General features: G+C 39.6%; 1 protein-coding gene across 1 annotated transcript in view; it reads right to left on the bottom strand.

Moving 5' to 3' along the window:
• Window positions 1–1,009: 1,009 nt before the first annotated feature.
• The window catches only part of LOC134576980 (E3 ubiquitin-protein ligase HACE1-like), a 29,328-nt gene continuing 14,598 nt past the window's right edge, over window positions 1,010–15,739 (bottom strand). Inside the window, exons 5-11 of the mRNA XM_063435633.1 lie at window positions 10,829–11,397; window positions 10,444–10,549; window positions 8,685–8,831; window positions 7,641–7,701; window positions 4,219–4,385; window positions 2,713–2,823; window positions 1,010–1,095 (exon numbers count right to left, since the gene is read on the bottom strand). Coding sequence (XP_063291703.1) covers window positions 1,018–1,095; window positions 2,713–2,823; window positions 4,219–4,385; window positions 7,641–7,701; window positions 8,685–8,831; window positions 10,444–10,549; window positions 10,829–11,397 — 1,239 coding nt within the window. The 3' untranslated portion in view covers window positions 1,010–1,017. The remainder of the gene's footprint in view (window positions 1,096–2,712; window positions 2,824–4,218; window positions 4,386–7,640; window positions 7,702–8,684; window positions 8,832–10,443; window positions 10,550–10,828; window positions 11,398–15,739) is intronic.

Below are 15,739 nucleotides of genomic sequence, written 5' to 3'. Positions count from 1 at the left end.
AAAGTTAAATATTTTTCAATAGTTTAAATCATTTGAAAAACGTGTCCAAACAATATTAAATCAAGGCCTACGTAAGTACAAAGAAATAATGTTATAAAGTGTTTTGTTTCCAAAATCGTCTTCATCTTCCCAGGATGCAGTGTGGATATGATTGGATCCCAGTCAAATCCCAATTGCAATAGTATATATACCGGTAGACAACATACAATATTCACTAATTTACTAAACAGCAATTTTGAGTCTCACAGATTGTAATAGTTTTATTTAGAAACACCTAATCTAGTTAAAACAACGTCAATGTACCCCATTCTTGGCAGGTCCTACTCTAGCAGCCTAATGCCTGCCCTTATGAGATGATTCCATGCAATGTATGAAAGCCTGATGGTATACTGTAACAAATTATTGTTTGCCCAGGTGAGGTGTTTTAAAATAAAACTATTACATTCTGTGAGACTTGAAATCGCTGTTTAGTAAATGAGTGAGTGCGCAGGATTTTGTATGTTGAATGAATTGGCCCCAGTGGCACTGTACTGTATGCATGTTCAGGTGAGTGCAGCCCTCTTCATTTTACATACATATTTATATATATATATATATATTTAAAATCTGAAATTGTCTCCGGATTGTCTTTGTGTACCGTGTTTCCGGACGCTAATCTTGGATTTTGACCTTTGCTTTTTGATCTAGATTACGGACTGTGCCGTGCTCCATCGGGACTTTGATACATGTTTGGACTATGCTTTGGAGTTTCCCTGTGTAAGGCTCCTACTCTGTGTCCACAACCCAAGTTCCATTCTTGTGGACAGATGTTAATATCTCATCAGCTTAGCGTCTCTGAGTATTATTTTTTTATGAGATGATCAGTGCTGTATGCCTTGTTTTGTAGGTCAAATTAATTCAAATCTAGAAAATAAATTTAGAAATCTAGAATCAATTAGAATAGATTCTAAGACTCACAATTTATGGATAACATGAAGAAAATAAACCAACCTTTCACGGATTTTTATACCCAGATACTTAAAGGGATGGCACAACGTGTTGTTGAATACAATATTCTTCCACCATCGTTTCAAACACTGAATACAATGTATGCTTCTGTAAGAATAGCAAAAAAGAGAAATGTGGTGTTTATTATCTCAAACTATTTGAAAATGTATTCTGTTAATGTAACATCTACTGATTTCACCAACTTTAACCTGTACTTTTTGAGTATTGCACTTTTTCTCTTTTTTCGAGGGACCCATGGACATTTTTAAAAAGAGGACAAATCACAGTTTATGTGTAGTCCTGGAGAACCAAAACAAGTTTCTTATATTATTAATTTCTTAAACGGACACTATAGTGACCAGAACAACTACAGCTTATTGTATTTATTCTGGTGAGAATAATCATTCCCTTAAGGCTTTTTGAAAGTAAACACAATTTTTTTCCAGAGAAAAAGTAGTGTTTACATTACAGTCTAGGGACACCTCCAGTGGCCAATTCTCAGATGGCTACTAGAGGTGCTTCCTGGGGCAGTGCTGTGCAGTGTGATTGACAGTCAGTGTCTCCACTCCCTGCATGGAGACACTGAACTTTCCCCATAGTAATACATTGATTCAATGCATCTCTATGAGGAGATGCTGATTAACCAGTGGGACATTTGGCCTAATTAGCAATCTCAGCCAATCCAATGCTTTCCTATGGAAAAACATTGTGATTGGCTGAGATCATCAATTCTGATGATGTCAGTCAAGAAGGTGGATTATGGGAAGAGCCAAACACCGGTGCTGGAAATAAGGGGAGTTTTCACCCTATTTAAAGAGGACAAGGGAGAGGCGGGGGGCTACATAGTGTTTTCAACACTGTAAGTTCAGCAATACATGTTTGTGTTCCTGACTCTACTGTGTTCCTTTACATTATTTCACTGTTAGTGTTTGCATATTTTATGCTGCCGGTAGCTGCATCAATGGTCTTTGCAGCATCTCTTTAAAAAAAAAAAAAAAAGGAAAAAAAAGTTTATAGTACTTGTACTATAATCACTACAGTCTGCTATAATTGGACATCATGCCAGGAGATTCTTGGCACCCACTCAGAGTAATTAGTCAAGCCATTGACAACTTACTCGGAGTCAGCTGGACACCTGCTCCAGCCTCCTCTTCAGTCGGACACTCCTGCAAGCGGCGTGTGATAAATCCCCAGAGCTACAAACTGCAGTGCAGGTCTCGCTCATTGGCTGAGAGCGTCTGCCTAGTGCTCTCAGCCTATATCTGCATACGCCTGTTTTAGATGAGTGTCAGAGCTTCCAACTGTAGAGGAAGTGGCGCCGAAGAGATCCCAGGTAAGTTGTCTATCCTGAAAAAAGTTTAATGTCTTACTATGGGAGAGCATCAGTACACTCGAGGCACCATAGAGAAAACCACCAGAAGGATTAGTGAGATCATCTTAAGACTTCTGGCACCATAACGACTTAACTGGGCTATACTGGCTATAGTGGTTTAAGTATTCCTTTATTTCAGTAATGGCTAGATGTGGATTTACTAAATGGCATTTGAAGTTTTTTTTAATAGTTCTGTTTTCATTGCAAAATTTAAATCAGATGGATGCTCATAACTAAATATTAATACAATAAATATAATACATAGAAAACAGTAGATTACCCATATATGTCATGTACATTCTTTCCAAATCAGTGTAGGTCTTAATTTCCTAAAATAGACATTATTATTGTACCTCATTCAACATTTCTTTCATGTTAGGATAGAGGTTGCTAAAGAAAGAAACCATTTCTTTGTTATCCTCGGAGTGGGCTAACTGTATGGACGTTTGACCAGTCTTAAGCTCCTGATATAAAACAAAATAAGAAATGAAATAAGAAAAACAAATTTAAGAAGAAATTTAAGAAGCAATGAATAATTGTGTCACGCTAAAATATCTATAATATCTTAAAAGATCTGTGATTAGAAAATCATTTTTTTCTAAGTAGGTACTATCATACGGCATTAATCAGTGGTAGAGCTAATATAGTGAGGACCCTGGTGCATTAATCTTTTTTTGGCCCCCTCTAGCACAAGGGTGGCCATAAGGGAAACTCCCATCTGTCATACAACACCTGGGATGCTAAGCCAGTTAGGGACCTACCATTTGCCCATCCTTGCAGGGTTGTATTTGTGAGCAGCGTTTGTGGGTTTGAATGTAATCATGTTTTTGTATGGAGTATGCGTGTTTGCATGTTGGGAAGTATTTGTATTTACCACTGCCATTGAAATTCAGTGGTGTACTTCTATGTATTGTTTATGTTTGAATGCATAGGTGTGTTTGTATGTAGTGTTGGCTTTTAAATGCATGTGTACTTTAGCGTGTAGTATTGGTGTTTGAAAGTATGCGTGTTTTTGTATAAATGTTTTGGCGTTTGACTACGGACTGTGTTTATATGTAATTTTTGATGGCAAGGGTGTGTTTGCATGTAGTGTTGGCATTTGATTGTTGGGATGTACGCATATATACACATACACTGCCACATACAAACATACTTACACACACACACACAGATACAAATACACATTGACTCAAACACACAAATACACTCACTAACTATACACTATACACATATACACACTGACATACAGATACACACATATGTACTTGCTGACACATACATACTTAATGACACACACATAGATAATCACTGACATATGCACACACTGACACACAGATACACACACTGACACATATATACACATTGAGAAAAACATATTTACACCCTCTGACACATACACACTGACATACAGATTCACAAACTGATGTATACTGACACATACACACACACACTGACAGACAGATGCACATATACTCACAGTTACAAACACATAGATACACACACTGACAAATACATACATACACATATACATGTAATAACATGTATAGTTAGCTCAAAGTTGCCAAAAAGTTGTGGTGAATATGATAAACATACAATTTGATGTAAATTCCAAAATTATTGTTTTGGATTACCTACATACTTCAATATGGACCTTGGGAAAATCAGCCTTGAGCATACTAATTTTGAGAAGGTGTGTTAATCTACAATTTCCCCAGAATTCTGCTCTTGACATTTGTGGGCGAAATACACTATTTTTGGAGTTTAAAATACAAATCTTTTTACAAATCAAGCTCAGTATTCCTGAAATCAAAACAAAATAAAATGAATATTCAGTTATATATTTTTATATATTTTTATACCCTGGTTAATGGATCTGCTCCCATTTGCAGTAAACATTTCACACCTTGCAGCAATCCCCCCTTCCTGTAATGAAGACATTTCTTCACATCATTTTTAAGGTGTCTGTTTTCATATTCCTTAACTGTAAAATTATGAGCCAAGACAGCATAGTGCAGAGGTGTCAATCCTACAATGAAATCACAAAAAATAAATAAAAAAATGCAATGTATTCTTTGAGAAAACTCTGGAGCATTAGGTGCAAAAGTGACCCGACTTCAGCTCCATCCTATGTCTACTATATTATATTTAAATGCCCACGTTCAGAAATGCCAGATGTCCATGGGAAAGACCAGCAGAAATACAGTTATTGACAAAATAGATAAAAAAAAAAAAACAACATTTAATGTGAAATTCTGTATCATGATACCTAATACATCTCATCTGACTAATACATCCAGTATCTCCTGCTCTCCAATAATGGTACTCAAATCAATTTGATGAAAGGCGGTAAGAGGTATTACACAATAATATCCCTTTTTTGGCATCATGCCTCAAATATCATTAAATGAACTCTTGGCATTGATATTCTGGTATGTTCCAAGCTGAATTAGATCTTTAAAAATACAAATGGTGAGAGCACTCAAATAAAACAAAATAAATACAAAGTACACTTGTAATATTACCCAAAACTCGATCACAATCTGGAAATAAACACAGATGTGAAAGACATAGGGTAATAACGTAAGATAAAGTCTTAAAACTCTAATACTGGTCTCACTCACATAAAAAGAGCCACTTAAATAGCTGGCTCAAACTGCATGCCTTGAATCACTCTCTTATTGGACTTCAGCTGGGTCCTTTCTGTAGTTGAATCCCATGAGGCCAGAAATCCATCCAGACAACACCCAAAAGAACAGGAGGACTGGACAGAAGCCAAACCTCGGACGTCACAGGCCGAACTCTAAACATGTGTTCACGAGTTCGGCCTGTGACGTCCGAGGTTTGGCTTCTGTCCAGTCCTCCTGTTCTTTTGGGTGTTGTCTGGATGGATTTCTGGCCTCATGGGATTCAACTACAGAAAGGACCCAGCTGAAGTCCAATAAGAGAGTGATTCAAGGCGTGCAGTTTGAGCCAGCTATTTAAGTGGCTCTTTTTATGTGAGTGAGACCAGTATTAGAGTTTTAAGACTTTATCTTACATTATTACCCTATGTCTTTTCCATCTGTGTTTATTTCCAGATTGTGATTGAGTTTTGGGTAATATTACAAGTGTACTGTGTATTTATTTTATTTTATTTGAGTGCTCTCACCATTTGTATTTTTATTATCACTTGTATTTATTTTAGTGGTTTCTGTGGCTCCACTAAGGTGATTGTAGCACCACTATCCCTTTTAGGATTCTTTCACCAGTGTATTTTATTGTTATGAATTAGATCTTTAACAACTTTTTCCTCTCCTAAACTAAACCTAATTCTACCAAGGAAATCTGTGACGTCCTGTGTACTCCATATTTCTGGATTTTTTCTCCTTTATACTTAGGGCAGGGGTGCAGGATAAAGTGCAATTTCCTGATAAATCTGACTTTTACTCAACCACATTGAAAATCTTAACTCGCTTGCATTAATTGCAAATCGCAAGTTACTACAAAGAGTTGGGATACTGCAGTACTTATAAAGGAGTCATTTCTCTTTTTCAATTCACAGTTTAAAAAACAGACAACACGCAAGTTTGCGGTGAAGGGTACCGCTTGTGTTTCTTGCAATTGTTTCAAGTTCCATGGTTACTGTTTCATTGTATCCTACCCAGCCAGAGGATAGACTATACTGCTAGCACTATAAACAGAATATGCATGGATAGAAGATTGTCTGGCATGTTTAACCAAGCAGACTTTGAAAAAGAGGGAATTCAAGCAAACAAAATAAATCATTAGGTGGTTTTGGTTCCTTTGGTATTGTATATGAGAAAAAAAGAGTTTTCTGGCTACAATTCCCAATGTTTTGTCTGTTTGAAGTGTTGCCAATTCTCATTATACTGATGAATTGAATGTTAGAGGTCTGTTAGTTTAAGTAATTGAATGTACAAATTACGTTTGCTTTGAATAATTCTGACTATTCTGCAGAGCACCTGAGCATTTCACCTGAACATTAGGCTTTTTCTTTTTTCATTTTTTTTCTTTTACGCTTTTTGTCTAGACACTTAAAGCTTTACTCCAACCACAGTCTGAGGAGTACCCCAGCAAGGACGCAGGTAACGTGGACAAACATATTGTAACAGTTTGCCCTGTTACCTGGGTCTTTACCGCGTGCAGAGTCTCCTGTACGCTGGGTGACGTAAATCCAGATTCTATCGAGAGATAGAAGCTGTATACCAATGCCGTCACCATTTATTAATGACGGCTGATCGCTTTCAAACATTGAATGCAAGAACAGCCATTAGCCAGCCAGGAACTCTTGTAAGAAGCTGGCTAATGACTCCACAATAATGCTATCAGGTTTATACTTCCTGCAGCAAAGGGGTTAAATGAAACACTGCACATACAAACTCCAGGCACCATAACCACTTTAAATCACTAACGTTGTCATAGTGCTTGGAAGAAACCTTTAATTATCTTTTTTCAACCTATATATTCATAAAACAAGTTAATGTGTTTATGTGTCTTCTCCCTACCACTCAGTCCATACGCAGATCTTACCTCTTTCACTTTTCATAGATATAATCTTAATTTAATTTTCACTTACTTCCTCCTTTTACTTTTTTTATCTTTGTTTTATTTCTGCAGGTCTCTCCTTTAATTTACGTTGATCACTTTGTTTTCATGACTAATACCCCTTTATCCTATAGACTCTCTATTCCGTATTAAATGTTCACTGACATACTGCACACTAAATGTCTGTGTATTTGTCCACAGATTTCATGTGGCTTACTTCCATTCTTTTGTTATATCATTTTACAGCTAATTAATAAATGTGTAATACTTATTTTACATATAATTGTGCATAAATAAAAAAGTTAACAAAAACAAAAAAGTGTTTTTGTGAAAAAGGTCCTCTTGGATAGAAGGTTAGGATTCACTTTCCTGACTATATACCAGGTGAAGGTCATCTCCCTGTGAAAGGTGTTAGGACATAGTCTTCACAGTATGTGACATGTAATAGCAGAGGAAAGATTAGAATACAATATTTAAAATACATTGTCCAATTCATCTGTACAGGATTGGATTGCTGAAAAACAGAGGCAATTTGCCAAAAGGTAGCCGTCAAGCTTTGGAATTGAGGTCTCCAATTATACATTGCCAACATTTAGGGGTAAAGAACTGGAGATGAAACCAGCAGCAAGCTTTTAGTCATATGTTTTTAATCATAAAATGGATTCCACAATTTTAGATCTCTCTCTTGATTGCGCAATACATTATTTTATTTTAATATAAAAGCTATCACTCTTACCACTGCTGTCAAAAGCCTCTACTTGTAGATCTTGCCCCGTCTCCTTGGTATTTTTCAAAACCTGAAAAAACAAGTTGAAGACAATATAATGTAATCACTGGAAAAGTTGATGTTGCTATCCCTAACCTTTCACACTTTTCTCAATTTCTTCTTGATCTAAATTACTTTTTTAACTCTATATTGTGAATAAAACTCAACTTATGTACCTTTCCATATCAGAATATCTAGAAACGTTTGAGAGATTGAGTGCACTATTGTGCTATGTTTTGGGTTTAATGAACATGTGCAAGAGTTAAGTTATAATTAGTCTCTAAACTTTAGTCTAGATTTGGCAATGATATATACATAAACTAACCTTATTTTAGACACTGTTTCCAGGCTTATTTGTAAAGAACAGTATTACACTACCATATTTTTATTGATTTCAGAGGTATTTGCCTAAGCTTTAGTGCTGCTTGTTAGGGTCATTATTGTGACATTCACAAAACTATCAAGGTCACACTTGAGAGAAAGATACCATTTTTTTTAGTTTTCGTTCTCTTGTCATAATTACACTGATCTCTTACAAATCTTTTATTCCAAAGTAGCAGTCCACAATACATACTTGCATATCTTCTGAAGAACACTTATGACACTGACTTCAGCATACATATATTTTGTGGATAAAATAGACATCTTCCAATGTGACATCACCAGTGAAGATATCTTCTGATCTTAACATAAACAGTCAAAATCATCGGTGTGCATCAAAGGACCAGAACTAACCATCAGATATGTGGACAACAAACCACAATCACCTGTCCCAGCTGGTGCTCGCAGCGTGGGAATCTACCAATCACAGTACCACTATTATCTGACCTTAGCCTAGCACTTCCGGCCTACCGTAACTTTCTATGATTAGTTGGATTTGTACAGATAATACAGTGTGTAATTTAGCATTATTGCCACTTACCATTTTGCAGAGCCACTTCTAAGGCACTAATACTAATATTGATTAAAAGCACAAATCAATACTACGATTTAATGTGAGTTAGATGTAGTTACCTCCATGACGTTGACATGTCCGTACGATGCGCATATGTGAAGTGGTGCTTTTCCGTTGCTGTCACGCTCATTGATGTTGGCTCCAAATCCCAAGAGATCTTGAAAGATCAAATGCTGATTCTTTTCAGCTGCCACATGTAATGCAGTCTTTCAAGAAAGAATAAAAATCATGAAAAAAAAAACACTTCCTCCCTAAAATGATCATCATTAGGCCCTCCCTATAGAAAAGCACTGGATCCATGTATACCTATGGGGTTTTCACTGATGCTGAATGTCCTCATGCAGAGGAGTTACTTAAAGTCTGGTAAAATCCCAGAAGCACCTTGGTACTTGCAGGTTCTCTAAAACTGTAATGTTTAACATTGCAGGGCTAAGTGGGACAGTGACACAATGCCCAGACCACTTCAATGAGCTGAAGTGGTCTAGGTGTCTATACTGTCCCTTTAAATTCCACATTTAAAGGTGAGGTATAGTTACAAGCATTCCATCAGTTTCTGTACGCAATGCTCCACAGCTAGAACCTTGCCCAAGAATTGCTTTTTAGTGATTTTCCTATAACAATAGTAGGAAAGTGGATACTTGGGTAAACAAGATATTATCATTCATTGCATGAGCGTGCTGATTGTAAGACATTAGTTTAGTCAACTGGTAAAAGGTTTAGTCCAAACAAAAAACACAGTAACAGTAACCCATGCTGGGTTGGTCCACTGCCAAATTAAAAAAATAAAAACAAAATAAAGCTAAAACTTGCCTCCGCTCCACAGCCAAGGCAAGTTCTCCCTGCAGCCCATTCCTCCTCCAATGATGTAATTGTCCCCCGCTGGAGGGGGGACAGATGTCTGGGAAGGTGGGCTGAGGGGAAGACATGGGTTGCATGGAAGGGGAGGGGGTATGACTCCAATCGCCAGCATGTTGTGTGTGCTGACATCAGACATCCAATATGCACAGAATTAGCCACTTAGAACTCTTGTTTCAGTCTGGCTAATGATGCCCTAATGACGCTGCTGAAAATGGAGACCTGCTCTCTAGTGCATGCCCGCTAGTGCATCCTTACTTACCGAACAATTCGTTTTACGATGAGTCATAAGAGCGAAGAACGGAACCCGGTCAGTAAGGCATGACTGCTTGTATTTATATAATATGCACAAGCACAGACACAGGCATACACCGACTACACACACACACACACTATAAAAATATTATTTTTACCACCATCACTACCTGTGCTCTATGCAGGGGAGTGGTGAGTCGCAGTTGCCAAACTTTTTCAGAAAGCCATTGGTTCTGCCCTCAAATAACTCCCATTTCTGCCATACTGCTCTTCCTCCTGGGTTCCTTGTTGATATCTGGCCAGGAGTGGAAGCAGCACAAAGATAGAGACAGGGAAACTTGGCTAGAGTGTCATATTACTCATATCTTTATCATAGCTGTGCTGCTCAGATGAGGCTCAACAAGGAGACTGGGATGGAAAGCAGCATGGGAAAATAGATTCGGAGATCTAATTCCACTCCTCCCAGCTTAAAGATCAGGGGTTACATTCAGGGTTATAATCCCACAGTTCACCACTGTTAGGCAACAAGTTGACCACTAGTAAGCATACAATAGATGACTTTGCTGACCAAGTCACAAATATCTCCTCCTTGCTGGGCCACCAGAGTCTACCTTGAATGTTAGGAGAGAGATGATGGCTTCATAGAACTGACAATACCCTAAAACTATCTACAGGACCATAGTAACATTATATAGGGGATATGCTTACCCTTTTATTCGAATCTTTCACATTGATTTTATTACACATTGTAAGTCTTCTTGCAAGAACATAGGCTCGAGCTCTTTTTCCATCACTGATAGCAGAAAATAGCAACCTGTGGAAATACATTACAAATACATTCAGGCTAAATGATGCTAAGATAATAGTTATTCATAGAAATCTTCACAACATGCTTGAAAATCGATAGTTAACATTTTGCACATTCTTTTATTTTATAAATCTTCATTATTTGATTCATAAATTCTTACTTGTCCAGGACAAGTCATAAAATCAATTGTCCAGGATAAGTAATAAAATCAATTGACTCAATAACTCAATAACGATTTGCATAATGTATAAATCTAATAAATGTTAGTTTATGCTTAAAACATACCTGTTTTCATCTTCATCCAGTGTTGTAATTCCTTTATCGACGGAAGGGTTACAGAGTTTTTCTTCTTCATGCATAATTTGAAACTCGAAAAATGAGAAAGAAGTCTGCTTCTGTTGTCTAATGGTTACCATATTAAGGTTTTCACAACAGCCATGAATCATGGGTGGATTTTCAACCCGACATTGGTGACTTTTGACTGTATATTTTGTTGAGCAGCTGACACTTCCTGCTGTGCTATTCAAGTTGATGTTATAAGTTCCAATGTTATTGTTGAAATTAAATGTTTCTTCAGAGTTCAACTGAGAAAATTCATGTGATAACGATTGGAGCTCCGCAAGATGACATTTGTTATGATGGTCAAAAAAACTATCGTAGCTCGATTTATTATGTTGGTGAGATTGCTCCTCAAAGGTAGTATGTGAATTTTCATTATCCATATTGCATGGCAGACATAGGTTATCGGTAGGATGTGCAGCCAAAGAAGTTTCGGGAGACTGGAGCAATTTATTGTCAAGTACTTCTAAAAGTTCATCCATTGTTTCTCTCAGTTTTGGAGAATCAAATTCCTTCTGCCAAGGTTAAACATATGTTTCATGTTGAAATGTGGTCATGGAGGTATTTTTTTTTATATATTTCTTGCTTAGATTTTCTATTAAATGGCCTACTAAACTTGTTTATGCTTTAACTGACTTGTGTAAAGAATATAGGCTTTTTTGAAAATTCTTTACTATTATAAAAAAATACATATATATATATATATTAATATTTTGTCATATATTAATAGATTTTTTTTATATATGATTTATGTTGATATTTTTATATATTGAAAAAGTAATTTGAATTTTTTTTACAAAGATAATAAATCTTTTGGAAAGCTTATCCAAAAATGTTAAATCAAGGCTATAATTGTTTTATGCCAACATGTAACTTGCAGGAAACCGTGTAAACTTCATGTGTACTTACTAGAGATGTCCCGAATAGTTAGCTGGCGAATAGTTCCAGGCGAACATAGCTTGTTCGCGTTCGCCACGGTGGGCGAACATATGCAATGTTCGGTCCGTCCCCTATTCGTCATCATTGAGTAAATGTTGACCCTGTACCTCACAGTCAGCAAACACATTCCAGCCAATCAGCAGCAGACCCTCCCACCTCCTGGACAGCATCCATTTTAGATTCATTCGGAAGCTGCATTCTTAGTGAGAGGAGGAACAGTGTAGTTGCTGCTGATTTAATAGGGAAATCGATAGCTAGGCTAGTGTATTCAGTGTCCACTACAGTCCTGAAGGACTCATCTGATCTCTGCTGTAAGGACAGCACCCCAAAAAGCCCTTTCTAGGGCTAGAACATAAGTCTGCTTTTTTATTTCTGTGTAATCTAATTGCAGTTGCCTGCCTGCCAGCGTGTGTTTCAGGCTCACAGCATATACTGTGCCCACTTGCCCAGTGCCACCAGTCATATCTGGTGTCACAATAGCTTGCATTTAAAAAAAACAAAAACGTTTTTGACTGTAATATAATAGCAGTCAGTTTCCTTCACACGTGTGCGTTTCAGGACCTGCCAGGGCACAGTGCCACACCAGTGCAACTCATATCTGGTGTAACAGTAGTGTACATACATTTTTTTTTAGAAATTTGACTGTGAAATAATAGCAGTCAGTTTCCTTCACACATGTGCGTTTCAGGGCCTGCTAGGGCACAGTGTCACACCAGTGCAACTCATATCTGGTGTAACAGTAGTGTACATTTAAAAAAAATAATAATTTTTGACTGTAATAGATTGAATAGCAGTTAGTTGTCTGCAAGCGTGTGTGTCTGGCCTACAGCGTCTACTCTGCCAACTTCTGCCAGTGCACAGTGCAACTCATATCTGTTGTCACAGTAGCTTGCACGTATAGTACCACTAATTGAAAAAAAAAATGACAGGCAGAGGCAGGCCACCCCGCAGGGGCCGTCGTGGTCGTGGTGCTGTGATTCCCTTTGGCCCTAGAATAATGCCCAGTGTTCAGAGGCCACGTACCCTGAACTCGAAAAGTTTAGAGGACATAGTTGACTGGCTAACACAGGACACTTAATCTTCTACAGCTTCCGCTTGGAACCTTGATGCACCATCCTCCTCCAGCTTAGCTTCGGGCACCTCTCAAGTTACCAATCCACCCGCCGGCCACCACAACCAACACTAGCACCACAGCCGCTTCACTTGATCTGTCAGAGGAGTTAGTTACACATCAGTTGGAAGAAATGAGTGATGCGCAACCATTATTGCCAGAGGATGTAGATAACAGGGATATGTCTCAGTCAGGCAGCATTACACACATGGACGTACGGTGTGATGATGATGATGTTGTACCCGCTGCTGCTTCCTTTGCTGAGTTGTCAGATACAAGTGAAGCGGTTAAGGATGACGATGCATCCATGGATGTTACGTGGGTGCCCGCTAGAAGAGAAGAAGAACAGGGGGAAAGTTCAGATGGGGAGACAGAGAGGAGGAGGAGACGAGTTGGAAGCAGGGGGAGGTCATCGCAAGGAGCTAGTGGCACAGTCAGACAGCATGCATCGGCACCCGGGGTCAGCCAGACAGCACGCCAATCAACGCAAGCAGTTGCCACCACCAGAATGCCGTCATTGCAGAGCTCAGCAGTGTGGCTTTTTTTTGTGTGTCTGCCTCTGACAACAGCGATGCCATTTGCAACCTGTGCCAAAAGAAACTGAGTCGTGGGAAGTCCAACACCCACCTAGGTACAACTGCTTTGCGAAGGCACATGATCGCACATCACAAACACCTATGGGATCAACACATGAGTACAAGCAGCACACAAACTCAAAGCCGCCATCCTCCTCCTGGTCCAGCATCTTCAGCCACGTCAACCACTGCTGTCCTCCTTGCCCCCTCTCAACCATCCGCCACTCCATCTCTCGCCTTGAGCAGTTCCCGCTCATCTGCCCACAGCCAGGTGTCTGTCAAGGACATGTTTGAGCATAAGAAGCCAATGTCACAAAGTCACCCCCTTGCCCGGCATCTGACAGCTGGCTTGTCTGAATTCTTAGCCCACCAGCTTTTACCATACAAGCTGGTGGAGTCTGAGGCATTCCAAAAATTTGTAGCTATTTGGACACCGCAGTGGAAGGTACCCGGCCGAAATTTCTTTGCACATAAGGCAATCCCCAACCTGTACTCGATTGTGCAAAAGGAAGTAATGGCATGATTGGCACACAGTGTTGGGGCAAGGGTCCATCTGACCACTGATACCTGGTCTGCAAAGCATGGTCAGGGCAGGTATATCACCTACACTGCGCATTGGGTAAACCTGCTGACGGCTGCCAAGCATGGAATGCGTGGCTCTGCAGAGGAGCTGGTGACACCGCCACGAATTGCAGGCAGGCCTGCTGCCACCTCCTCTACTCCTCCTACTCCATCCTCTTCCATAACCTCCTCAGCTGAGTCCTCTTCTGCTGCTGCGTCTTGCTCCACATCAACGGCACCCCCCCAGCTCCCCAGGTACTATTCCACATCCCGGATATGGCAGTGTCACGCCGTCTTGGAGTTGACTTGCCTGAAAGCAGAGAGTCACACCAGACCAGCACTCCTGTCTGCCCTGAACGCACAGGTCGATCAGTGGCTGACTCCACACCAACTGGAGATCGGCAAAGTGGTTTGTGAAAACGGAAGAAATTTGTTGGCGGCATTGAATTTGGGAAAGTTGACACATGTGCTGTGCATGGCACATGTGTGTAATCTGATCGTACAACGCTTTGTGCATAAGTACCCAGGCTTACAGGACGTCCTGAAGCAGGCCAGGAAGGTGTGTGGCCATTTCAGGCGTTCCTACACGGCCATGGCGCACTTTTCAGATATCCAGCGGCGAAACATGCCAGTGAGGCGCTTGATTTACGACAGCCCGACACGTTGGAATTTAACACTCCTAATGTTCGACCGCCTGCTCCAACAAGAAAAAGCCGTTAACGACTATTTGTATGACCGGGGTGCTAGGACAGCCTCTGCGGAGCTGTGAATTATTTTGCCATGTTACTAGACGCCTGTAGGCTCATGCGTCCTTTTGAGGAGGTGACAAACCTAGTCAGTCGCACCGAAGGCACCATTAGCGACATCATACCATTTATTTTCCTCCTGGAGCGTGCCCTGCGAAGAGTGCTGGATCAGGCCGTAGATGAGCATGTAGAGGAAGAGTTGTGGTCACCATCACCACCAGAAACAGCCTTATCAGCATCGCTTGCTGGACCTGCGGCAACGCTGGAAGAGGATTGTGAGGAAGAGGAGTCAGAGGAGGAATGTGGCTTTGAGGAGGAGGAGCAAGACCAACCACAACAGGCATCCCAGGGTGCTCGTTGTCACCTATCTGGTACCCGTGGTGTTGTACGTGGCTGGGGGGAAGAACATACCTTCAGTGAGAACACTGAGGACGAGGAACGGGACATGAGTAGCTCGGCATCCAACCTTTTTTTTTGTCAATCTTTATTTTATTTGTGCATAAAGAGAACAAACACGTTTGCACTGCCACGACAGCCGGTGCAAACAATTATGCAGTCATAGTTTAACATTGGTATGGCATTTAGAAACTTTGCACATTTTTTGTTTTTGAGAATCAGAATATGGAACAAGTTGAGTATTAAACAATAAGCATAACCAGACTGAACTATGTTCCGCTTATAAGAGTTAAAGAGAACTCATGTGGAGTCAAAGGGTAAGTTGTGTGTGTTAGAGTAGTTAACCTGCCTAAGCAAGTCGTGTCAGAGGTGGAGATGTCAGTAAGCACAGCATATACATATTGATTAGTCTGACAATAACGTCCACATAGGAGAAAACTTGTAATATGTTGATCTACGAGTATTTCTGTAGCTTAGTAGTCGTTAGGTGCTAGCCATAAGGTTAAGGCACAGTTTGCTTTTTTATATT

The sequence above is a fragment of the Pelobates fuscus genome, chromosome 11 (genome assembly GCF_036172605.1).
Source record: "Pelobates fuscus isolate aPelFus1 chromosome 11, aPelFus1.pri, whole genome shotgun sequence".
NCBI classification, from domain to species: domain Eukaryota; kingdom Metazoa; phylum Chordata; class Amphibia; order Anura; family Pelobatidae; genus Pelobates; species Pelobates fuscus.
Note: the sequence above shows the minus strand (reverse complement) of the source record. Positions and strands in the feature narration are given on the sequence as shown.